Source organism: Diceros bicornis, chromosome 24 (genome assembly GCF_020826845.1).
Source record: "Diceros bicornis minor isolate mBicDic1 chromosome 24, mDicBic1.mat.cur, whole genome shotgun sequence".
NCBI lineage: Eukaryota > Metazoa > Chordata > Mammalia > Perissodactyla > Rhinocerotidae > Diceros > Diceros bicornis.
The window spans coordinates 12,110,077-12,136,796 of NC_080763.1; the positions used below are offsets into that span (position 1 = coordinate 12,110,077).

Below are 26,720 nucleotides of genomic sequence, written 5' to 3' on the forward strand. Positions count from 1 at the left end.
TTAGGTAATTACAGGGTAGGAACTAAAAAGCAAGAAGATAATAAAGAATATAAAATACTATGTATGCATCATGAACTTAATTTGGAATTCTTTGTGTTTCATGAAAAGTGGGAAGGTCAAAAAAAGAGGTGGCGGTCTAAGAACTGAAGGAACTTCAAAGGGGAAAAAGACATGAACTGCAATTATCTTCATATGCCCTATTTAGAAAAACATCTTGAAGCCATCCTTCAGTGTTAAAAAAAGAAGGTATTTGTTGACTACATTTTTTATCTTTCCATTAATTAGTTATGCTTCAGAACTTATTCATTAAACACCTTAGCATTTTTGACACATTAAAGAATTATGTACCTACCAAGAGACTGATTAGAGGCAAGGATCCAAAAGAATGTTACTGCACCTGTTTTTTGGATTCAGAGATTGTAATTAATTTCAAAATGACCTCCCTTCTCTACCTTTCAACTGGCAAATGAATCAGTGTAAGAGAGAGCAAGGGCTGCTTATTTCTCCTATCAGACCAACTTAGACAAATTCTCATTTTTCCAAGGTGTACTCAAACGTGAGGGATGATGGTTCTGTCTGACCCTCATAAGGCAAAAACTCATTAGACATGATGAAAAAGGACACAATTCAATGCTAAAAACCACAACCTACAATAAAGATATAACAGTTATGAATTTCTGTGTACCAAATAACACAGCCACAACCATTATAAAGCACAAACTACAAGAGATGCAAGGAGACATAGATAAAACATTAATAATACGTTACTTTAACATGTCACTCTCGGTTCAAGAATAAATTAAAAAGACAAAAAAATAAAGAGATACAAGACCCAATCTACTTACTCAATAAGGTAGAAAACCTAAAGATATATAATTTTTGTAACTTTTCATTAAGTTTGTAATTACTTGAAAATTAAGCCACCAAAAAATTAGAAAAGGAAGAAGAAAAAAAGGAGGAGCAGGAAAACAATGGACAGTCATCAAAGTGTCAGAAGTGATGCTGATGAGTTACTATTGTCCCCTTCCTTCCTTAAAACATTGTTAAGGCATCTTGAGCCTTAAACAAAAAACCTCTTTTTTTAATCATAAAACAAAGTATTTTTAATTTAGAAAAGTCTGAAAGCACGCATCCCCAACGGAAACCACACTGAGAAGTCACCAAATGGAGCCTGTGTGAAGGTCTACAAGTCAAGAGGCTGGCTCCCTCCAGGAAGGCCCTTCTGGCAGGTTCCAGGCCCCTCAGGTGGAGCACAGGGCACAGGGGGCACCCGGCGTCAGCTGCCTGGAGGGTGCAACCTGCAAACCGTGTGAACGCAGGGCAGCTGTGGGCCACGCAGATGCACTCTGTGGGGCACCTGGTGCAGTGGTCCTGGCGCCGGCGTCACGCTCACTCTCCTGCAGAAAGTCACCCCCAGTCCACGAGCTCCTCTGACTGCTCCTCCTCTAAACCTGGACTGGAGGAAGGCTCACCACCAGGACGGAGTCCCCGAAGCTCCTCGCTGCTTCATCATTGCTGATCCAAATCACAGACTCGTCGAGGACAGCGTCTTTGTTGGGCCCCACGGCCCTTGGGGACCCCGCAACATGCCTGCAGCCTCCACTAGCGATGAGCTTACTTCTGCCTTGGGAGATGACCTCCGGGTCAAACCTTTCTCTTTTTTTTTTTTAAAACAAAAACCTTCTGACTGCCTTTTTATTGGCTGAACTAATCTTTGTTATAGGCCATGGAAAAAAGGAAAGAAAGGTTGCCAGAAGACGTGTGCATATAATTTGACTCATTAAGCCAAGGGATGACAAGTCTCTGAATCCCAAGATTTTTGAGATGGATAAACAAAAAGCACCCACTCAAAGAAATAAAATGTGACAGATGTATGATGAGACTGGTCCAATACCCAGGGGCCCCGTGTCCATTTTTACTGTGTCACTGGGCAAAACCAGCAACCATTTTATTTTAAAATGAAAAGAAAATGCATTTTGTCTGTCTCACTGAGCAAATGATTCCAGCTTAGCAGACCCAGCCCAGAGGCACTGCGCTCAGGGCTTTTTCCATCTTTCTGTTTAGAAAAGAAGTTACTGAGGTGACGCTGTAATGAAGAAAATGGAGCAAAGCAAATGACAGTGAGTACACAGCTGAGGTAATTTATCACAACGGCACTCACTTTACTGTAATATATCTGATGTCTGTTCTCCCACCCACCATTGACAGGAACATGCAGGAAAAGAAAATACACCTGTTTTGAGCTTGTGTTTTATCTCCCTCTTTAAGCAAACAAGAATGGTTGTAGTGTGTATATGCTTCATTTCACCACAAAGGATTGGTCTGGCAAAATGTACACTTTCTATGAAGCATTATAAATAACTCCTTTATAGTCCAGGAAACGAAGCAGAACAAGCACTAAACACACCCACAGTGCTGACTCTAAAATGCTGTATGAATTTTTCTTCAAAAAATAAAAATAAAATAAAAAAAGAGTTCCTAAAAGCAATTTAACTATAACTGTAATATTATTCCTAAACAGTTAAGGAAAGGATTACAGACAATACTGTTCAGTCATTTTCAACCTGGAACAATTTTATATAACTCTTACAAATTTTACTGAACCTGTTTTCCTATGAAGAGTCATTGCTTCTCAGTTCTCAATTCTGTCTTTTTCAGGTAATTGTACTTTTTGAAATCAGTTCTTCATTTTTGTGCTGGATTTTGCTTTTGCAGTTTCTAAAGTACATCAGTCAATCTTTTACTTATGAGAATAAGTGGCATTCAAGCTATAGTAGCTTGACCTCAGTAACTGAAAAATCCAATGGCTTAAAAATTGAGCTCATTTTTCATGAGACACAAACCATGAAAAATGTGATCAAAATGGAGTTGACATCCTGCAATTCTAACTTATTTCACTTGAGGAAAAAAACAAGGGATGATTCTTCTCTGACCTCATTATTGCTTCCTTTTATATCTGTGTGGGCTTCATGAACCTGCTGCAGATATTTGAGCAGAAAATGATCTAAAATATCATTTAGCATTTTTTACCAATATATATATAATACACTATCCACAAACACATAATTTTTAAAAATTTTGTCACTTATATGCACTGTCACTGCCTTTTTTCTGTTAGTACAACTATCTACTGGGTCTGAATTTTAGAATGAATTTATTGTTAGTCAAATAATTTTTCTGGTTTGTGAATGGATAGAACCAGCTTTATAAACCTAAATTTACTTGCATTGTGATTACTCCAGTATAATGGGTCAAATTCATTTACCTCCTCATCACTTTCAGCTCATTACTTAGGTCCACTGTGATGAGACAGAAAGATTTAGAGTAAGATGATCTGTACTCAAGCCCTAACTCATTTACTAACTAGCTAAGTCGCAACTTCTCTAGACCTTGCTTTGCTCATCTCTAAAGGAAAGTGTTGAACTAGACAGGTTCTATTGCCTCTTTGAGACTAACATTCTAGATTACTAACCTGACAATCATTCCACAAAGCATTTTCACACCTACCAACATGGGGGTACAGCTGGCTTAGGCTATGATCAGCTCTAGTCTAAAAAGTACTGTCCTACTATTGCCAAAGAAAGTTTAATCAAACCCTCATGCAGCCCATTAAGCTGTGACCAATACTAATGTGCTTTGCTGAAACAGCATTACTAGTTTTCACTAAGATTCATCATCTCATTAGTGACCCAATTTCTGAAGTCACCAAGCAAAGGAAATTTCTCTTAAGAAACCTGAGAAGTAAAACCTCTAAAATTGTTACGCGTTTGCTACTACATTAGGAAAGTTCACAGTACCTAAAATAGCCACCACCTCATCATCCTGGATGACTTCCAAGGATCCTGACACCACAAAGCAGAGGGCATCCACACTTTCTCCAGCATGGTAAATGAGGTCCCCGGGAGCACAGTGAATAGTTTGGAACTCTACCGCCAAGGCGCGCAGACACCCATCGCTGGCCAATCGAAAAGCAGGATGTTCATTAAAAACCTTCCGGTTTAGATGAACACAGATATCAGCTCTCATGTCCTTGGGACAGATGGAGAGGACCTGAAGAAAGTGAGAGATGAATAAGTGAGAAGAGAGAAAGGGGCTATTTCAGAAAAAGTCATCCAACAAATATTTATTGACTATGACCAAGTCTGCAACACACTGTACTAGATACTGGGAAGGCAAAGTTAAAAGACATAGCTCTGCTCTCAAGGACCTAATAATCTAGTAAGATGGGCTGATGAGCCTACGGACTATTATAATACAGCACCACGTAGTACAGCTTTGAGAGGGGTATGCAACTCCCCATAGAAAGAACACAGTCTTACGATGGTCAGAAAGAGTCTCAGAAAAAACTTAATATAATTTCATCAGAGTCAACTAAAATAGGGCATTAACATTTGTTTTAGTCTAGTGTCTGTTTTAGAACTTTTTCATAACAAAATCAAAATTAAGGATAATGTACTTTACTCCACATTGGAGATGGATTCATACTAACCAGTTATAAGAAAACAAAATCAACAAAAGCACCCTTGCAACTTGACATGCTGGCACTGGCTGATATAACTCCACTCTTGATGTGTTTTTTTTCATCTGGAATATTTTCATTTTACAAATGAATTTATGGGAGTGAAAAGGGTATTCACCAGACTTCTGTAGGGCTTAGGCAACTGGAAATGTCAATGCTGGCAAGGTGGGGACATAATTTTGCATGGCAGCCCTTGCTTATTCTGGTATTTGACTCCTAAAGACTGCTGAGGGCAACAGCAGAATTCAAGCTCAAGGCATCCTTTATAAGAGGGAACAAATAGCAGAAACATGCTTAGAGAGCTAGGGTTAGAGAACCTTCATTGCCTGTAGCTTTCAGACAGGCCAATTAAAGACCCAGATTAAAACGGACGTTATCATCACATTTAATCAGAGCATCATCAAGCAAGATGTGATGACAAAAATCAGCACCATCCACTTTAAAGATGTGCATGTGCATGTGCAAACTCACTTAGAATCCTCTCTCAACCCCCTCGGTAAACTATGCCTTATAATCAGAAATGTTTTTCTTTGATAGACTTTCAATCCCTCAAGCTGAAGTGTAAGTTGATTTTTCTCCCATTAAGTCATACTGAATCATATTTTAATATAAAATAGTTTTCTTTCCTGTACTAATTGCATGTTAACCTTTAAAAAAACTACCCAAGGTTTGAAATAGCCCCTGAGTATTGCTTTTACTTGGGGCTCACTATCAGTGAAAAGTTGATTGCTTCCCTGTGTAGAAGATGAGCCCATCATAAATGCAAAGACCATTAATTAAATTATGCTTCAGTATCCCTTCCCTTAACCTCTCCTAATACTGTATATGCCATTTCACATCACTTAAGCATCTCTGTGGGGATTTTTCACACTTCTTTGAATTCCTATAGGCAGCTCACTTATCTTTCTGAAAAATCTCATCTTCCAGGCAAGGAATGACTAACAGAGCTGTAGAAGCAATTGGCACTTTCTTTCCACATCAGTTGTTTTCCATAATGTTTTCTTTTATATATTAACCTCTAGTGACTTCTGACAACATTAGTCATTCAGTAGGCTCTTATTGAGCTTCTACTATGGGGCATGCCACTGCATTGAGCCCCGGGAACTAGAAGGATAAATAAGACACTGTCTTGGGCCAGCCCCGGTGGCCTAGTGGTTAAGTTCGGCATGCTCCACTTCGGCAGCCTGGGTTTGGTTCCTGGGCGTGGACCTACACCACTCATCTATCAGTGGCCATGCTGTCATGGCGGCTCACATACAAAATAGAGGAAGATTGGCACAGACATTAGCTCAGGGTGAATCTTCCTCAGCAAAAAAAAGAAACAAAGAAAGAAAAAGAAATAACACACTATCTTTGCCTTTCAGGAGCTAACCATGAAGTAGGGGGAGGCAGGCAGGTAAGGAGACAATTATAATACAGTGAGAAAAGTGCTATGACAGGGCATGGCCAGGGTGACATGCAAGCACGTGCTGCCTAGAGGTTGTTACTTACGACTTAGAGACAGCATAAAAGATCAGGCTCAAGAAGAGATAGGTCTGCATGCAAATCTATCACCTGCTATCCCTGTAGTCTAAGGTATATAAAATCTATCACTTACTACCTCTGTAACCTAAGTTATCTAATCTCTCTAAACGTCATCTGTGAAATGGGATGATAGTGCTTATTTCATAGGCTCATTGCAGGAATTAAGTGAAAGGGCTTGCGTTTAGCCCAGTGTAGCCTAGCACATGGCGAGGGCTAAAGAAATGCTAGCTTTTATTATCCCTATTGACCGTGAGTATTCCTACAAAGTTTATTGTTGCTTTAACTCTCTACGAAAGCAATTTGCATTTTTTCATTTTCCACCCTTGTCTGAATTCTGTATCTTGGATGTTTGATGAGGTTCCCAGAAAAATTGAGAAAATATTTCAGCATGAACCTGAAGATATTTCAAGCACTAGCTAACTTTAATATTTTTCTCAGGTTGAAAATAAAATTAGTGCTAGAAAAGCAAAAAAGTAAAAATAATTTTAAAACACATACACAGATGCATAAATATTACACTGAATAGCTTAATGGGAAATGAATCATTCTATTTCTATTCCATTTACTTTACAGGATTTTCACAGTTTTAGATTCATTTTGGTAACAGTCATTTTATATCCTTTTAATTATTTCTTTCAGGATTCATGCTGCAAATGAAATCTTCCAATGTTAGCAATATTCTCTGTTTAGTGGCATCAAAAGAGAATTTTTTTACATTTTAAGTGCATCTTTCCGTTCTTGTTTCGCTTTACTTACGACACTAACTCGTTTGTTATTTTGATTGATGGTATATACTAAAGTCTGCATGTCATAAAATGACAAGTTTAAGTGTTAAAATAGAGCAAAGTCACATCCAGTGGCAAGCTCCTTCCTCATCTCTAGAGAGAGCATGTGCCTTACATGGTGTTTCTGTCATCAAAATATGAGTATAGTGTTATTTTTTCTGTAAATGAAGGTATTAACAAGTATCTTAAGCAAGGAAAGATTTAGTTTTAAGAGATAAAATAAAATTCTCATTCAAGATGACTCTAACACCTGGTCCATTCTCCCAGGAGAATGGGAGATGTACTCTGCCTTGAATGTCATATCTAATCTTTTGTGGGTAAGTTCCCTTAAGAGTATCTCATAGTTATAAACAAATGAAATTACATTTCAGTAGAAAATATTTAGGTTAAAAGTGACTTTCATTTGTCTCCAGAGTTGATTATTTATTCCCTCTTCATGTCAGGATAGTTATAAATTAGATTCTTAATTAAGACAATCATAAAGTTTTCTCTTTGGAAGAGCTATGGTTGTAGAGAAGGAATCATTTTTAGAATTCTGCAGACTAACCCTGAAAATAAGAAAAAGAATGCCATGGTCTGAAAAAGAAAACTTTTTAAAAATTATTTATGATACCAGTTCCATTAAACCCAAGATCAAGAGGTGTCTTAACAGATATCCCTAAGGCTCCAAAGATCTAACCTCAACACTGTGACTAGAGAACTCTCAGTAAAACACAAATATGATCATGTTATCTCGCCTTCTTAAAATATCTGATGGCTTGCTTCCCTACCAGATAAAGCCAAATTCCTAACCAAGCATACAAGGCTCTTGATGATGGGAGCCTCCTCCAGCCACATCCTTTACTACCTTCCTCCAGCCCTGCCTTCCAGTCACACGGTATTCCTCACCTCTCTAAACTCGCCATACTCTCTCATTACTCTTTGCCTTTGCACACACTCTTTCTTTTGACTGGCATTTCCCATCATCCTCTTCTCTGCCTAGTCACCTCTGATTCATCCATCAAAGCACAGACCATCCCTCTCTCTGTCATAAATATAATTTATACATAAATACAATTTAGAATTGTATAGTGTAATGACACAGAAGGTGAGAGAGCTTTAGTCTTAATGGAGGTTGTCTCCCACCACTAGGCTCTAGCTCAGTGACCACAGACTGATCCTTTGAATCAGTCGATAACAAATTTCTAATGTGAAAATGGGGATAATTCTACTTTAAGTGCCTGAAGGTAATGAACTAAACCGGGCTCCTTCTTGAGGTCACTTACAGATCTAAAAAAAATTATTTTATTGATTATCTATATAATCATCTATAAGAGTAATATACTGTCAGCTATTTTTAATAATAATTGATAAGTGAAGAGGATGCCTCTGTTTTCTTTCTTAGGACAAGGGAATAAATGCATTAATGACATTTTGATAGCCATTGGAGCTACCACTGACATTCTTCAAAATCCCTGCCTCCTTTGAGGCAATTAAGTTATGCACTGCTAATTAATCTCTTTTCACCAATCAAATTGAGTTGATATTGTTAGTGAAAAGCAGTGGAAAGAGTCAGGCAAGTGACATTTACACATAAAACATTTTTACAATCCTTCCTGGGAATGAGGAGCTCAAAGACTGCCAACAAATGAAGTAGAGTTCTCTACAGGAATTCAGTGCTTATTTTATGGGAAGAAAAGAAAGCTCACCTTACTTTTTTTTTTTTTTTTAAATATAGCCAGGCAGCCATGCGAACCAAGAGAGAGCAGCTGTCTGGGTGTTAGTCTGCCAATTTCTGGGGGTATGAAAACCTCTAAGGAATTAACTCAGGAACAATATAATGAAATAAAACCAAAGCAAATTAACTTCCATTATTTAAAAGTAAAAGGTCATATTTAGCAACAGAAGAGTGCTATAACCAGTGAGAGATTATAGGTTAAAATTCATGGGTTTCATTTTAGAGATAAATTTCCTGCAAATAGACTTCATGTACAAAAGTGAGACGTAAGTTTTTGTTTTGTTTTGTTTGTTTTTTTGGTGAGGAAGATTAGCCCTGAGCTAACATCTGTTGCCAATCCTCCTCTTTTTGCTGAGGAATATTGGCCCTGGGCTAACATCTGTGCCCTTCTTCCTCTACTTTATATGTGGGATGCCTGCCACAGCGTGGCTTGATAAGCAGTGCGTAGGTCCACGCCCGGGATCTGAACCTGTGAACCCAAGGCCACTGAAGTGGAGTGTGCAAACTTAACCACTACACCACCAGGCCGGCCCTGAGACTTAAGTTTTTTGTTTAAAAAATATAGAAAGCCAATTCTACCAAGTTTTTAATGGTCTTGATTTTGCAGTAAGGTGAGTAGTGAAAAGAAACAAATAGCAATTGTTACCATTTTTTAATTTGTTAAAGCTGCTGATGTTTTGGGTCACTAATTTTCCAAAGTTAGGGCTCTGATGAAATTTAGAGTTTCTATTGTTCTCTCTCAAGATCGGCCCTGAGCTAACACCTGTTGCCAATCCTCCTCTTTTTGCTTGAAGAATATTGAACCCTGTTGTTCTCTATTCTTAATCTAATGTCTGAACTTTTTTATGTGCATATATTTGACTATATAAGGATACTTTTCCATATAAAAATATTTTCTGAAATTAGAAATATATTTTAAAATGTATTTGATTAATTATTCAGAAGAGTGGAAACAATGTTGGAAAAATCTGGCCATGATCTTTTTAAAATCACCTATGAGAAATGATGTTCCCAGCCTCTTTATAAGAATGAGTGAGCCAGCCTTGTGGCCTAGTGGTTAAGTTTGGTGTGCTCCACTTTGGCGGCCTGGGTTTGGTTCCCGGGCGCAGACCTACACCACTCGTTGGTGGCCATGCTGTTGTGGCAACCCACATATAAAATAGAGGAAGACTGGAACAGATGTTGGCTCAGGGAGAATCTTCCTCAAGCAAAAAGAGGAAGATTGGCAACAGATGTTAGCTCAGGGTGAATCTTCCTCAGCAAAAAACAAAACAAAACAAAACAATGAGTTCCTCTCATATACTGTGGGTGGAAGTGAATTGGTACTTCCATTACCTGGCTATATTGACAAAAGTTTAACATATGTATATACCATAAGACCCAACAATTCTACTTCTAGGTATATGCCCAACAGAAATGTCTATGCATATGCACCAAACCACAGGAACAAGAGTGTTTCTAACAGCACTATTCATAATAGCTCCAAACTGAAAATTACCCAAAGAACCATAAACATGAGAATAGATAAATACATTGTGGCATATTCACACAATGAACTGCTATTCAGCAATGAAAATGAAAGAAGAAACATCTATACATAACATAGATGAATCTCAACAACACAATGTTGGTTGAAAAAGAGCCTGACCCAAAAGAGTATACTCTACATAATTCCGTTTATATAAAGTTCAACAACTGGCAAAATCAATATATGGTTCTGGAAGTCAAGATGTGGGTTACTCTGGAGGGGCAAAGTTGGCTAATGCCTAGAGAGAACATGGGAGGGATTCTGGGGTTCTGGTAATGGGGTTTTGGGTGCTGGCTACACACGTGTTGTGAAAATTTATCAAGCTGTTCATTTACAATATAATTTTCCAACTTTTCAGTATTATGTTATATTTCAACTTAAGAAGTTTACTTTAAAAACCACACACACACAGAAATGGTAACTATGTGAGGAGATGGATATGTTAATTACCTTGACTCCAGTAATCATTTTACTATGTATATGTAATCAAATCATCATGTTGTACACCTTAAATATATACAATTTTTATTAAAAACAGAAAAACAAGTTACTTTTAAACAGATAGATATTATCTAAAGAAAATGAATGGAACAGAAATTGGAGCTGCCAAAACAATAATGATAATTATTTCTAGAATGATTGTGATTATGAAAGCTTATGTCTCAACCTACTATTCTTCCAATAGAGAGAGCAAACTAAAATTCTAAAGACATGCATCAGCTTTCTTTCAAATTATTTATGCAATTTAATATATCTACACACGCACACATATATATATAGTCATACACTGCATAACAATGCTTCTGTCAACAATGGACAGCATATACGATGGTGGTCCCATAATAGTACGATATAGCCTAGGTATGTAGTAGGCTATACCATCTAGGTTTGTGTAAGTACCCTCTGTGATGTTTGCACAACGACAAAATATCCTAACAGTGCATTTCTCAGTACATATCTCTGTTGTTAGGTGATGCATGACTGTATATATATATATATACACATACCAACTGTAGAAAGTAAAGGTAGTCAAAGAGGTCACAGAGTAGTAAATGAAGCCAAAGAGATGTGGGTTGATTATATTTATTTACATTGCACCTAATTCCAAAAAGATTTATTGTATAAAACAATATATATATTCCAATATATTTATGTGTATATATACATATATGTATATATGTGTGTGTGTATAGATAGATAAAAATCAAGTATATATAGAATAACGGCTAGAAAGTTAAGTTGTCTTGGAAAGACTGGGAAATTATAAAGTGGAAGAAAAACTAAATGAGATAAAATGAAATAACATTTGAACAATTGTGATCACATGGAAACATTTTTTTACAACTCTAACACTCATATATAAATTACAGACATGTGCACTGATGACATATACATGATATATAATGATATACATATATCAGTGTGTGTATGTATGGGATGACTGTGTACCGTAAAATCAGGAACCTTTCAAAGAGCACCAAGCTCTTCCACCCACTCTCCCAATATGCTGATATTTATCAGACTAGACCCCAACCAATATGTTCTTAAGTAAAACTTGTTATTGCTATAGTTGAAATAGGATAGCAATATTAGACTGAACTTTCCGGTAAATTAAACTCTTCACTATTAGTAAAGTGCCTCAGGACTTTAGCTCTCTGGGACCAGTGGAATAGACAAAAAAGTACACAGTCACGTGTAGCTTAATAAGCAGGATACATTCTGAGAGGTGCATCATTAAGCAATTTTGTCATTGAAGCGTTTCAGTGTTTGTTGACTGAAATCTTGCTATGTGGCACATGAGTGTAGTTATTTGAATATTAAAATGCACAAGTATGCTTCCTAGAGTTTCCTAAGGCAGTAATTCATGCAAAAGTAAAATATAAGAAACAACATACAGACTATAATAAATATCATAAAATATAACATGTACAATAAATATAATTTTAAAAGTTAAGAAAATGAAAACATAAACCTTACATTGAAAGAAAATATTTGTAACACATATATCCTACAAAGCAGTCATATCCAAGATATACAAAAAACTCCTACAACGTGATAGAAAAAAGGCAGACAACCTAATTAAAAAAAAAAAAAGCACAAGACTTGGACAATTTGCAAAAGAGATTATCTAAACAGCCAATATGATTTAAAAAGGTGCTCAAAACCAGTGAGTACGGGGAAATGCAAATTAAAACCACAGTTAGATACTACTACACACACCACGATGGCTAAATGTAGGAGGGTGACAATACACCAAGTCTTGGAGAATATGTGGAGCAACTGGAACTCTCATGTGTTCTGTGGGAATGTCAAATAATACAACCACGTTTCCAACTTTTTGACAACTTCTAATAAAACTAAACTCCTACCAGTACTATAACCCATCAATTCTATTTCTATGCATATACACTAGAGAAGTGTGTGAATATGTTCAGTGTGGAGTTCAGCATCAAAATAGTGGTTACAGGAAACAAACCAAATGTCCATCAACTGATGAGTGGATAAACAAAATGTGTAATGTAATGTAAATCCATACAACAGAATATAATTTGGCTATAAAAGGGGGTGAAGAACAACGTGGATGAACCTTGAAAGCACACTAACTGGAAGAAGCCAGTCACAAAAAACCACATACCATGTGATCCCACTTATATGAGATGTCCAGCATTAGCAAATCTATAGAGACAGAAAGTAGACTAGTCGTTGCCAAGGGCTTGAGGGAGAGGGTAATAGAAAGTAACTGCTAACGGGAATGAAGTTTCTTTTTGGAGTGATGAAAATATTCTGGATAGTGGTGATAGTTGCACAATCTTGTGTGAATATACTAAAACACCCTGAATTGTACATTTTTAAATGGTGAATTTTATTATATGTGAATTACATCTCAATTTAAAAAATAGTGGTTACTTCCGAGGAGAGTCAGTAATTGCCTGGACGAGGCATGGGGGAGCCTTCTGGGGTGATATATTTTTATCTTGATCTGGGTAGCAGTTACATGGTCTACATATATATATAAAAATTTATTGATCTCTATGCTTATGATTTGTACATGTTATATGTGTATGGATGTGTGTGTGTGTGTGTGTACCTTGCTATAATAAAATACTATATAAAAAATCTGTACTATCACCATTCTCCAACCACTAAAAATATTGGCATTAGGCAGATTTGGTCAAAATTAAGTTGCGCTATCTATGGAATAGAACATCACAGGAGACATGACTCCCTAATTTCATTCAATAATTATGTAGTACTGGTATAGAGTGTCTATTATATGTGAAACATATATAGGAAGTAGTGTTAAAAAATAGTTCCAAACAGTTTCTGTATGTAGGTTGCTTGCCTATCTCACCAGGAAAACAAGAAAAACAATCAAAGTTACAGGGAAAGGCTAGCATGTTGCAACAGGAAGCCAGCTTTAGGAAAAATAATAGGCAGCAGCTCAGAGGAGGGTATAAGTAAGGAATGTTTGGGGAAAAGTGAGCTGGTCTACACAGGCCAAAGCGAAGTGAGAACTTGGCCATTTTACAATTAATCAACTTTATGATTTTGACTTTTACTTTTTTTTTTTCACTTCATATAGCAGTAGCAGCTTTTCTTAAATGATTGGTACATCATAGTGAATTTCTATCTCTAAAGGTAGTGACTACTATCTTAACTAAGTTTGTATCAATACTGTTGATAAGACCTGAAAACAGAACAGTGAACCCTGGTAGTTATTTAATGGTTTAATAATATGTATGCTGTCATGGTGACTAAAATGTTACAATGCTTTTAGGATCAAAAATAAGCAAACTCTTCTTGTTTGCATGATCCCATTCAGCAGCACAGGGGAAATTTTTTTTTTTTAAGTTTAAGATGACCTTAAAACTCATTAGTATTCTATAGTATCCTAGAAACCAAATTATCATTTTTTTAATATAGCATGTTATGTTGACATTATTAAAAGGGACTTTGGGGAAATAAGCCCTACATGAATTTCAGCTTGTGCATTACTTACACTGATATTTGTCACCAATGTCTTCATAGCTGAGAAACTAGACATGTCAGTAACACTATTCAGAAATGAAATTTGTCACAATTTTCATCATCCAGAAAATAGTCGTGAATACCAGAAGAAGTAAAAATGTCCATGAATAGGAGAAAAGACATGTAGGATTTACATGTAACTGGTGCCCTCAGAGGTTGCTGAAAGCTTCAAGGAACCCTAGCAGAGTCTCAGGTCCTGCAAACATGATCTGGTTTCTGTCATGGCAGATCAACGACAGCAGACTGATAGAAATTTCACTGGAGGTGAATGGGCTGATTGTAAGGAAAAGCAATAGATGAGAGCCTAACGCCGAAGAAATATTCAAAAAATTGAAATGTAAGATGATCATATGGAAACCAAAAGTAAAAATATAATAGCATTTATAATTTACAAAATGAAATACTTAGGTATAAATGTAATGAAACACGGATAGGATCTGTACCCTGAAAATTATAAAATGCTGAAGAAAGAAATCAAAGGACCTCTAAATTAATGGAGAGATATACCCTGTTAATGCATTGGAAGACCCAACATAGTATATATGTCAATTCTCCCTAAATTGATCTATAAGTTTAATGCAATTCCCAACTAAATCCCAGCAATGTTTTTGGTAGACATAGACAAGTTATTCTAAAATTTATATAGACAGGCACAAGACCTAGAATAGCTAAGACCACTGAAAAAGGAATAAGGTAGGAGGAATCACTCTACCCAAGGTTATGACACATTATATGGCTATAGTAATCAAGACAATATGTTATTGGCAGAGGAAAGACAGTCTTGAACAAATGGTGCTAGAGAAATTGGATTCAGCAAAAAAAAGCTGAACTTCAACCTAAACATCACACCTAATATAAAAATTAACTCAAAATGCATCATGGACTTACATGTAAAACATAAAAGTATAAAATATTTATGAAAAAACAGGAGAAGGTCTTCAGGAGCCAGGGCCAGCCAGAGTTCTTAAATTTGACACCAAAAGTACAATCCATGAAAGGAAAAATTGATAAACCCTGCCTCATCAAAATGAAAAACTTTCACTCTGCAAAAGAGAATGAAAAGACAAAATACAAACAAATTTGACGCCAAAAGTACAATCAATGAAAGTAAAAATTGATAAACTCTGCCTCATCAAAATGAAAAACTTTTACTCTGCAAAAGAGAATGAAAAGACAAACTACAAACTGGGAAAAAATGCTTGCAAATCACATACCCAAAAGGACAAATTTCTAAAATATATAAGAACTCTCAAAACTCAACATTATTACATTGATTGATTTTTGGATGTTGAACCATCCTTGCATTCTTGGAATAAATCCCACTTGATCATGGTATATGATCCTTTCAATGTATTGTTGTATTTGGAAAAAAAGTCCAATTAGAATACAGGCAAAATGCATGAAAACATGTTTCACTGAAGAGAATATACAGATGAAAAGTAAGCACATGAAAATATGTTCAACATTATTAGCCATTAGGAAAATACAAATTAAACCCAAAATGTGATGGCACTGCCCACTTAATATTAAAAATAGTGATAACCCAAAATGATGTGAACATGCAGAGAAACTAGATTGCTCATACATTGCTGGTGAGTATACACAATTGTACAACTACTCTGGAAAAGAGTATGACAGGTTCTTAGGAAATTAATGTATGCTTAGCATACAACCCAGCAATTGCACTCTTGGGCATTTATCCCAGAGAAATGAAAATTTATGTTCACACAAAAACCCACACATGAATGTTTAAAGCAATTCTATTTGTAATAGTCCAAAACTTGAAACCACAAATTTCCTTCATTGAGTGAATGGTTGAACAAACTGTAGTACATCTATGCCATGGCATACTATCAGAAATAAAAAGGAACAAACTATTGTGACAAGCAATAATTTGGATGGATCTCAAGGGAATTATGCCCAATGAAAAAAAGCTAATCCCAAAAGTTTATATGATTCTATTTATAGCATTCTTGAAACGACAAAATTAAAGATAGAGAGAACAGATTAGTGGTTGCCAGGATTTAGACAGATGGAGGGTAGGAAGGTGGCTATGGCGGTAAAAGGGTAGCACAAGGGATCCTTGTGATGGAACTGTTCTATATCTTGACTGTGGCGGTGGTTATATTAATCTATGCTTCTGATAAAATTGTTTGTTGTAGGGCCGGCCCTGTGGCTTAGCAGTTGGGTGCGCGCGCTCCGCTGCTGGCGGCCTGGGTTCGGATCCTGGACGCGCACCGACGCACCGCTTCTCCGGCCATGCTGTGGCCGCGTCCCACATATGGCAACTAGAAGGATGCGCAGCTGTGACATACAACTATCTACTGGGGCTTTGGGGGAAAAAAATAAATAAATAAAATCTTTGAAAAAAAAAAATTGCTTCTTGTAGAACCAAACACACACAAATGAGTGTGTGTAAAACTGGCCAAACTGATTAACGTTGATGATTCATATCAATGTCAATTTCCTGGTTATGAAGGAAACTGGGTGAAGAGTATATAGAATCTCTCCGTATTATTTATTACAACTGAATGTGAATCTGCAATTATTTTAAAATAAAAAATTAAAAACAGAAAAGTTTTGCATTAGCAAAAGCTAAAAGTTTTGTCCCTCCGTTTTAAGTGAGGGACAAATAGCCCTCCAAACAACCAGAGCCCCTGGAACATCAGCTAATATCAGGGCATTGCATTCAGTATCATTAACACACTTTTATTAAGTGTTACTTTGCGTAAAGACAAAAAGCCTTGAGCAGGCCCCTCAGTAGGAGAATTGTCTGTATGCCCTGGATTGCCATGTGCCAGCTTGGCAGGAAGATTAGCTGAATCTCGTCAGTGACAACTGCAGTTTGTCCCTCTGCTCCAGGGGAGACCGAATGCCAAAGCTCTGACCTGAGGCATTAGCTTCTAGCACAAAGCCAAGGGCTTCAGCCCAATAAACTTTGCTCTGGGAAATCAACTTGCAACCTTGAAATTCATAACACGACTCTCTATAAAATATTACAATTTCATCTTCTTAAATGCCCAGAACACTTCAAAACTATATTGAATATTTCATTTAGACAAAGAGTTTGTTTGGCCCTTAGTGATGTTTTATACCTGAACAAAATCTTTATCCTATTTTTTCCCTTTAATGAATCCTTTGTTTATATTAGGTTTGCAATTTTTATCTAATCTAATACTTCGGAAGCAGTATCAAAGAAAAGGGAATAACTCCTTCCCCAACTAAGTTCACAGGGGTTTTCAAAGCACTCAAAACAGTTCTGTTGTTGTTTGCTATTTCATTTTCTCATTGATTGATGGTCACCTGTGAATGCCAGAAACATGCTATGTCTTTCAGATATAAACAAAAAAAATTACAAAGACACTACCTTCAGAAGCTTCCAGTCTATAGGTTAAGATACTTTCACACACACAAAAATATACTATTTTGTCAATGAAATATGAGCAACATTCTGGGAAAGCCCAAAGACCTGAGTGGCTAACTTTGTATGGTGACAGATGGTAACTCAGCTTACCAAGGTGATCATTTCATAATGTATATAAATATCAAATCACTATTATGTACACCTGAAACTAATAGGATATTATATGTCAATTATACTTCAATTTGAAAAAAAGGTATCTTGCCTAGGATGGTCAGAAGCCTTATGCCCATTTGTGAAATCACAGGATCTAGTATTTCAGTGGAGTAGCAAACCGAGTTTCCCTTCCCTAAAGTTCAAACACAGCTCAGCAGGGATTTCAACATTGTTTTCTTAGATTCAATTGGTTCCAACTTCGAAAGAGATAGGAAATGAGACCAACAATTTACTCCTCTCAAAAACTGTGCAATGCAGGTATTATCGTTTCCATTTTACAAAGGTTAGTAGCAGATCCACAGTCGGGGTGACTTTAAAGACTTCTTGCTCTTGTTGTAACAGAGCATTGCTTCTGGATACAGAGACAACAGAAATTTATCTCAGGTCACCTGCTAATAGTTGCAGGCACACTTGAATACAGAACCTAGACCTCATTCAGAATGCTGTCCAATATGACTCTCAATTCCATGTGGCCTTTGGGAAAAATTTCCTGAAAGATCCTCAGATTGAGACCCTGGTCCCATTTGTGGAGTCCAATCTACCCAACAACACTTTCATCAATTTATAGCAACACGACCACTTGTCCCTCACTCTGACTTTCCTAATCTTTTGATATTCTTTCCGCTTCTCAAACTGACCCTTGATCTTATTCCACTCACTGCCATAATAAATGTAATCATCTTCTGCGTTTAGCTTGCCCCCTTCTCAAAAGTTTCTCTGCTTCAGACTGACTGAATCAGAAAGCTCATACATTTCCCTGATTGTCACGCATCACCTCAGTAGAACATTTAGAGACTGGCTGGATAATGTAGTCACTGCGGAGTTAAATGCCTCTGCATCCAACAGCGAAATTGTTGCTTACTCTGTCAGCATCAGTTCATTAACTGTATTAAGAGCCCCAAACCACTGACCACTCCCAACACTTGCTCACTATCCATTTAACCCCCACCTTCACTTTTTAAATGTCTAGCATAGATTCCTATTGTTCATCATTGTAAACACTTCATATTATTCTTCCTCCCTCATATTATCTTTGAAAACCCCACCCCTGATTTATCCCTCACTGGCTAGATAATATCACACAATTTGCTAAATGCTTTCACTTTAAAATAATGAATATAAATGGGCACTCATCAATACCTAGCATTTTTACTATATTTCCCTGACATTTACACACTCTCACTTTTAGGATACACCTTGGAGTTGATTATTACAGATCCATCTTCCCCAGTATGGAGTGGGCCAGGTACTAGTTTTGGGGGGGGGTTTTGTTTGTTTAAAGAATGCTTTCCTGAATTATAGTTTAAATATTAGTTCTTTTTATTTCATGTTTTTATAAACACCAATTATATGTATATGGGTCTTTATGTCTGTGGTATTTATGCACCTCTTTCTTTATTTCAGTTTCATTAATTGTTTTCCTCTTTTCCTTTATTCCTCTACATATCTTCTCATATCCATTATTATATGATAGAAGAATGTGAGCACCTTGTAATTCAGTCTTCATTTATAAGATTATTTTATCTTTTTTCTTTCATTTATTTTCTAACTTTTATCAGCTCCCTATACTTCTTTTTCTATTCTGATTTTTTGGATTTCTGACTCATGAAGTTCTTTCCTATCTTAAATTGCTTGTTTCACTACATTTACTTTAATTTGGGTGTCATATTAGTTTTCTTCTTTATAATGGCTTTTTGTGGAAGTATGCTTTGGGTTTAAAAGTTTTATTTTCTGATTTATTTTCCAGTATTTTATATGAATCCTCTTTTTTCTGTTTACGATTATTTGTGTTGTATTTTTCTTAACCAGCAATAGTAGCTGATCCTCTGTGTGAGAAGGAAGGAGGAGGTGAGTAAGGGGAGGGTGTGTAGGGGAGATTTCTTCTGTATCTTACCAGATTCCTTGGTTCAAAGGCATCCTCTTCTGCTACTGCAGTTAAGAGCAGTTTTCTTCAATAAACAGTACAATTTGGACTTGACTTCTTATATCTTGTTCTTAGTCCCCTTATCTCCAGACACTTCTTTCCTCCCCTTCACCACCAAGCTTCCAAGAAAATCATCAGTGGTTCCAAGGTTTTCCTTTTCCCCATAAGTGTGGTCTTTCCAAAACTATTCTCTCTCATCCCAATCACTCTCCTTGCTGTTTGACTCCATAGTAGCATGTGCTCTGATCCACTGGCCTGTGCTCAGTATTTTCCATTCTGCGTGAGATTCTTCCTTCTGATAGTGAACCCTGGTCACTGCTGTCTGTCCTCCACCGTGACTGGGACTGCATGCCTCTTCTGTTCTGCGTAATTCCCTCATGACTCTCAGCTCTGCTGTGGGTCCCAGACCCTGCTTGTTGGTTCAGACAGGAATGTCCCACAGTTCAGTTCAGTATAAAAATTTAAAGTATTCTCTGTCTCTTACCTAAGCTGTAGCTATACTCCCAGGGTGACTTTATTTGTTCTCCTTATTGTTCTAGAGATTTGGGGAGATTTATGAGCAAATTTTGGCTGCCACGGGTATCCTATGAGAATCCAGAGGTCAGAATTGTGTTTTAATTTCTATTACCCTCATTACTGGTAAAGTTAAGCATACTCATGTGCTCATGGACCCTTCATATTTCCTCTTTAGAGAAATGCCTGTTTGTAGCTGTTGTCTATCTTTCTATTGGGTAATCGTATTTTTCTTACTGATTTTCAGGAATTCTTTATATATTCTGGATGCTAATACTTTATTGATTATATTTGTTTCAATATCTTCTTTCAGTTTTTAGATTATTTTTCACTTTTTTGTGGTATATTCTGATGAACAGAAACTATTAATTTTAATAAAGCTAAATTTATTAATCTTTTCTTTGTTGCTTAACCAAATTGTGTCATGTTTCAGAAATTAAAAACATATATAATCAAAAATATTTTGATATATTCTTTTTTTAAAAAACATGGTAAGAACAGTACCCTCTTAACAAATGTTTAAATGTGTATTACAGTATTGTTAACCATAGGCACTATGTTGTACAGCAGATTTCTACAAGTTAATCATCTTGCATAACTGAAACTTTATACCTGTTGAATAGCACTCCCCATTGCCTCCTCACCCCAGTCCCTGACAACCATCATTGTACTCTGTTTCCAAGAGTTTGACAATTTTAGATACCATATATAAGTGGAATCACCCAGTATTTGTCCTTCTGTGACTGGCTTATTTCACTTAGCATAATGCCCTCCAGGTTCATCCATGTTGTGGCAAATGGCAGGATTTCTTTCTTTTTTGGCTAAATAATATTTCATTATATATATATATATATTAAACATTTTCTTTATCCATTTATTTGTCGATGGGCATATAGGTTGTTTCCACATCTTAGCTCTTGTGAATAATGCTACAATGAACATGGGAGAGCAAATATCTCTTTGAGGTCCTGATTTCAATTATCTTGGATAAATACCCAGAAATGGGGTTGCTGGATCATATAGTAGTTCTATTTTTAATTTTTTTTTAATTTCTGTCTTAATAGTTTATAACATTGTGAAATTTTGGTTGTACATTTTTGTTTGTCAATCACCATATACATGTCTTCCTTCACCCCTTGTGCCCATCCCCCACCCCCTTTGCCCCTGGTAACCACAATACAGTTTTCTCTGTCCATGTGTTGGTTTATATTCCATATGAGTGAGATCATATGGTCTTTGTGTTTCTCTTTCTGGCTTATTTCACTTAACATAATACCCTCCAGGTCCATCCACGTTGTTGCAAGTGGGACAATTTTGTCTTTTTTTTTATGGCTGAGTAGTATTCCATGGTATATATACACCACATTTTCTTGATCCAATCATCAGTCAAGGGACACTTGGGTTGCTTCCACTTCTTGGCTATAGTGAATAATGCTGCACTGAACATAGGGGTGCATAAGCCTCTTTGGATTGTTGATTTCAGGTTCGTTGGACAGATTCCCAGTAGTGGGATAGCTGGATCATAGGGTATTTCTATTTTTAATTTTTTGAGGACTCTCTATACTGTTTTCCATAGAGGCTGCACCAGTTTGCATTCCCTCCAGCTGTGTATGAGGGTTCCCTTTTCTCCACATCCTCTCCAACATTTGTTGGTTTTTGTCTTGGTGATTATAGCCATTCTAATGGGTATGAGGTGATGTCTTAGTGTGGTTTTGATTTGCATTTCCCCAATGATTAGTGATGTTGAACATCTTTTCATATGCCTATTGGCCATCTGTATATCTTCTTTGGAGAACTGTTTGTTCATTATCTCTGCCCATTTTTTGATCCGGATGTTTGTTTTTTTGTTGTTCAGTTGTGTGAATTCTTTATATACTATGGAGATTAACCTCTTGTCAGATATATGTTTTGCAAATATTTTCTCCCAGCTGGTGGGTTGACTGTTCATCGTGATTCTGGTTTCATTTGTCTTGTAGAAGCTCTTTAATCTGATAAAGTCCCACTCGCTTATTTTTTCTTTAGTTTCCCTAGTCTGAGTAGGCATGGCATCCAAAAAGATTCCTTTACGACCAATGTCAAATAGTGTGTTGCCTATATTTTCTTCTATGAGTTTTATAGTTTCAGGCCTCACCTTCAGGTCTTTGAACCATTTTGAGTTAATTTTTGTGAATGGTGATAGCAGATGGTCCACTTTCATTCTTTTGCATGTGGCTGTCCAGTTTTCCCAGCACCATTTATTGAAGAGACTTTCCTTTCTCCATTGTCTGTTCTTAGCTCCTTTGTCAAAAATTAGCAGTCTGTATATGTGTGGTTTTATCTCTGGGCTTTCCATTCTGTTCCATTGATCTGTGTCAGTTTTTGTACCAGTACCATGCTGTTTTGATTACTATTGCTTTGTGGTATGTTTTGAAGTCAGGGATTGTGATACCTCCAGCTTTGTTCTTTTTCCTTAGGATTGCTTTAGCTTTTTGTGGTCTTTTGTTGCCCCATATGAATTTTAGTATTCTTTTTTCTATTTCCATGAAGAATGTCATTGGGATTCTGATTGGGATTGCATTGAATCTGTAGATTGCTTTAGGTAATATAGACATTTTAACTATGTTTATTCTTCCAATCCATATGCATGGGATATCTTTCCATTTCTTTATGTCATTATCAATTTCTTTCAATAATGTCTTGTACTTTTCATTGTATAGGTCTTTCACCTCCTTGGTAAGATTTATTCCTTCATATTTTATTTTTTTTTGATGCAATTGTAAATGGTATTATCTTTTTGAGCTCTCTTTCTGTTAGTTTGTTATTAGCATACAGAAATGCAACTGATTTTTGTAGGTTGATTTTGTACCCTGTGACTTTGCTGTAGTTATTGATTATTTCTAATAGTTTTCCAATGGATTCTTTAGGGTTTTCTATATATAAAATCATGTCGTCTGCAAATAGTGAGAGTTTCACTTCGTTGCCTATTTGGATTCCTTTTATTCCTTTTTCTTGCCTAATTGCTCTAGTCAAAACCCCCAGTATTATGTTGAATAAGAGTGGCGAGAGTGGGCAGCCTTGTCTCATTCTTGTTCTCAGAGGAATGGCTTTCAGACTTTCCCTGTTGAGTATGATGTTGGCTGTGGGTTTGTCATGAATAGCCTTTATTATGTTGAGGAACTTTCCTTCTATACCATTTTGTTGAGAGTTTTTATCATAAATGGATGTTGGATCTTGTCAAATGCCTTCTCTGCATCTATTGAGATGACCATGTGGTTTTTATTCCTTGTTTTATTGATATGGTGTATCATTTTGATTGATTTGTGAATGTTGAACCATCCCTGTGTCCCTGGTATAAATCCAACTTGATCATGGTGTATGATCTTTTTAACATATTGCTGTATTCGATTTGCCAATATTTTGTTGAGGATTTTTGTGTCTATGTTCATCAGTGATACTGGCCTGTAATTTTCCTTTTTTGTATTGTCTTTGTCTGGCATTGGTATCAGGGTGATGTTGGCAGCGAAGAATGAATAAGGAAGTGTTCCATCTTCCTCTATTTTTTGGAATGGTTTGAGAACGATGGGTGTTAGATCTTCTTTGAATGTTTGATAAAATTTACCAGAGAAGCCATCTGGTCCTGGACTTTTATTTTTTGGGAGATTTTTGATGACTATTTCAATCTCTTGTGATTGGTCTATTCAGATTCTCTATTTCTGCTTCGTTCAGTTTTGGGAGGTTGTATAAGTCTAAGAATTTATCCATTTCTTCTAGATTGTCCAATTTGTTGGCATATAGTTTCTCATAGTATTCTCTTATAATCCGTTGTATTTCTGTGGTATCTGTTGTAATTTCTCCTGTTTCATTTCTAATTTTATTTATTTGAGACTTTTCTCTTTTTATCTTAGTAAGTCTGGCTAAGGGTTTGTCAATTTTGTTTATCTTCTCAAAGAACCAACTCTTTGTTTCATTAATCCTTTCTACTGTTTTCTTGGTCTCAATTTCATTTATTTCTGCTGTAATTTTTATTTTTTCTCTCCTTCTGCTGACTTTGGGCTTTGTTTGTTCTTCTTTCTCTAGTTCTGTTCGGTGTAATTTAAGGTTGTTTATTTGGGCTTTATCTTGTTTGTTGAGGTGGGCCTGTATTGCTATGAATTTCCCTCTCAGGACTGCTTTTGCTGCATCCCATATGAGTTGGTATGGTGTATTTTCATTTTTGTTTGTTTCCAGATATTTTTTTATTTCTCCTTTAATTTCATCAATGATCCATTGGTTGTTCAGTAGCATGTTGTTTAATCTCCACATCTTTGTCACTTTTCCAGTTTTTTTCTTGTGGTTGATTTCCAGTTCCATAGCATTATGGTCTGAAAAGATGCTTGTTATGATTTCAATCTTCTTAAATTTATTGAGGTTTGCCTTGTTTCCCAACATATGGTTTATCCTTGAATATTCCATGTGCTCTTGAGAAGGATGTGTAGTCACCTGTTTTTGGATGGAGTGCTCTGTGTATGTCTACTAGGTCCGTCTCATCCAGTTTTTCATTTAAGTCCACTATTTCCTCATTGACTTTCTGTCTGAATGATCTATCCATTGGTGTAAGTGGGGTATTAAGATCCCCTACTATTATTGTGTTTTTGTTAATATCTCCTTTTAGGTTTGTTAATAGTTGCATTATGTACTTTGGGGTTCCCATGTTGGGTGCATATATATTTATAATTGATATATCTTCTTGGTGGAATGTCCCTTTTATCATTATATATTGCCCCTCTTTGTCTCTCTTAATCTGTTTTATCTTGAAGTCTACTTTGTCTGATATGAGTATGGCAACACCTGCTTTCTTTTGTTTGCCATTAGCTTGGAGTATTGTCTTCCCTCCTTTCACTCTGAGCCTGTGCTTGTCTTTAGAGCTGAGATGTGTTTCCTGGAGGCTGCATATCATTGGGTCTTGCTTTTTAATCCATCCTGCCACTCTGTGTCTTTTGATTGGAGAGTTCAATCCATTTACATTTAGAGTGATTATTGATATATGAGGGCTTAATGTTGCTGTTTTATTGCTCATTTTCTGGTTCTTTTGCATTTCCTTTGTTTCTTGTCCCGTGTGTTTCTGACTGCCAATTCAGTTTGGTTGTTTTGTCTTATGACTCCTTTAGTTTTCTCTTTATTTATCATATGTGATTTTGTCCTGATTATTTGTTTAGTGGTTACCTCGAAGTTTGTATATATAATCTTGTGTATGAGATAGTCCATTATCTGATGGCCTCTTATTCCTGTATACTAAGTCAATTAGGTCTCTTTCCTCTTCCCCTTCTAAATTATTCTTGTCACAACTTATTCTACCTTGTGTTGTGGGTGTGTGTTTACAGTGATGAGGTTATATTTATTTTTGGTGATTTCTTTCCTTTGATCTTTGCTTTTGGTATTTATGTGGTTGCTAACCTATTCCGGTAAAGATCTACTATTTTTCTGATTTTGTCTACCTATTTTTCTCCTTGCTCCAAGCTTTGTATTCCCTTTCTCTTCTTTTTCTCAGGCCTGAGGGCCTTCTTGAGCATTTCTTGTAGTGGGGGTCTTGTGGCCATGAACTCCTTTAGCTTTTGTTTATCTGGGAAAGTTATTATTTCTCCATCATATTTGAAGGACATTTTTGCTTGAGTTCCTTTGTATGTTATTCTTTGTTTTTGTCTAGCTGCCCTTAATATTGTTTCTTTGTCATTGACTTTAGCCAGCCTTACCGCTATATGTTGTGCAGTGGGCCTTTTTGCCTGTTGACGTATTTAGGTGACCTGTTGGCTTCACTTACTGGTATTTCCTGCTCCTTCCCTAGATTTGGGAAGTTCTCAGCTATTATTTCCTTGAATAGGCCCTCGGTTCCTCTTTCCCTCTCTTCTCCCTCAGGAATACCTATAATTCTTATGTTACATTTCCTAATTGAGTTGGATATTTCTCGGAGACTTTCTTCATTTCTTTTTAGTCTTAATTCTCTCTCCTTCTCCATCCAGAGCATATCTGTATTCCTATCCTCTAGAATGTTAATTCTTTCCTCCATATTATCAGCTCTGTTCTTTAAAGATTCCATATTCTCCTTTATCTCCCCCATTGTGTTCTTCTTTTCCATCAATACTGATAGGTTTTGCTTTATGATTTCAATCTCTTTTGTGAAGAAACTCCTTATGTCATTGAATTGTTTATCTGTGTTTTCTTATATTTCGATGAGCTTTTTTATGATAGCTATTTTGAATTCTCTGTCCTTTACGTTATGAATTCCTGTGCCTTCAGGGTTGATTTGTGGGTGCTTGTCATTTTCCTTCTGTCTGGCGATTTAGTGTACTTTTGCATCGTGGTTGCTGTATTGGCTTTGTTTTTCCTCATCCTGGATATATCTGGTTGCAGTTTCGACCTGCTGTCACCATGTGGGGGTCAAGGATCATGTAATCTGAGACCCCTGTGCTCTGCCATGGCTGCTCCGCCACTGTAGACTGCCTGCACTCCGCCAGGGCTGCTCCCACTGGTCAGCTGAGCTGCAGTGTCGGGCACGCGAGGGGAGGGGCCCTCTCTTTTGCCTGCTGGGTCCATGGAGGGGCTCTCACTCGCCCCTGGTTATCTGCTTTCCTGGGGTGCTCAAATGTTT

At 36.6% G+C, this 26,720-nt stretch overlaps 1 protein-coding gene across 4 annotated transcripts in view; it reads right to left on the reverse strand.

The window, feature by feature from the left end:
* The window catches only part of KCNH5 (potassium voltage-gated channel subfamily H member 5), a 310,565-nt gene that overhangs the window by 65,948 nt on the left and 217,897 nt on the right, over positions 1-26,720 (reverse strand). For all 4 annotated transcript variants that reach the window (XM_058567075.1, XM_058567076.1, XM_058567077.1 and 1 more), the window contains one exon: positions 3,798-4,050. In XM_058567075.1, coding sequence (XP_058423058.1) covers positions 3,798-4,050 — 253 coding nt within the window. The remainder of the gene's footprint in view (positions 1-3,797; positions 4,051-26,720) is intronic.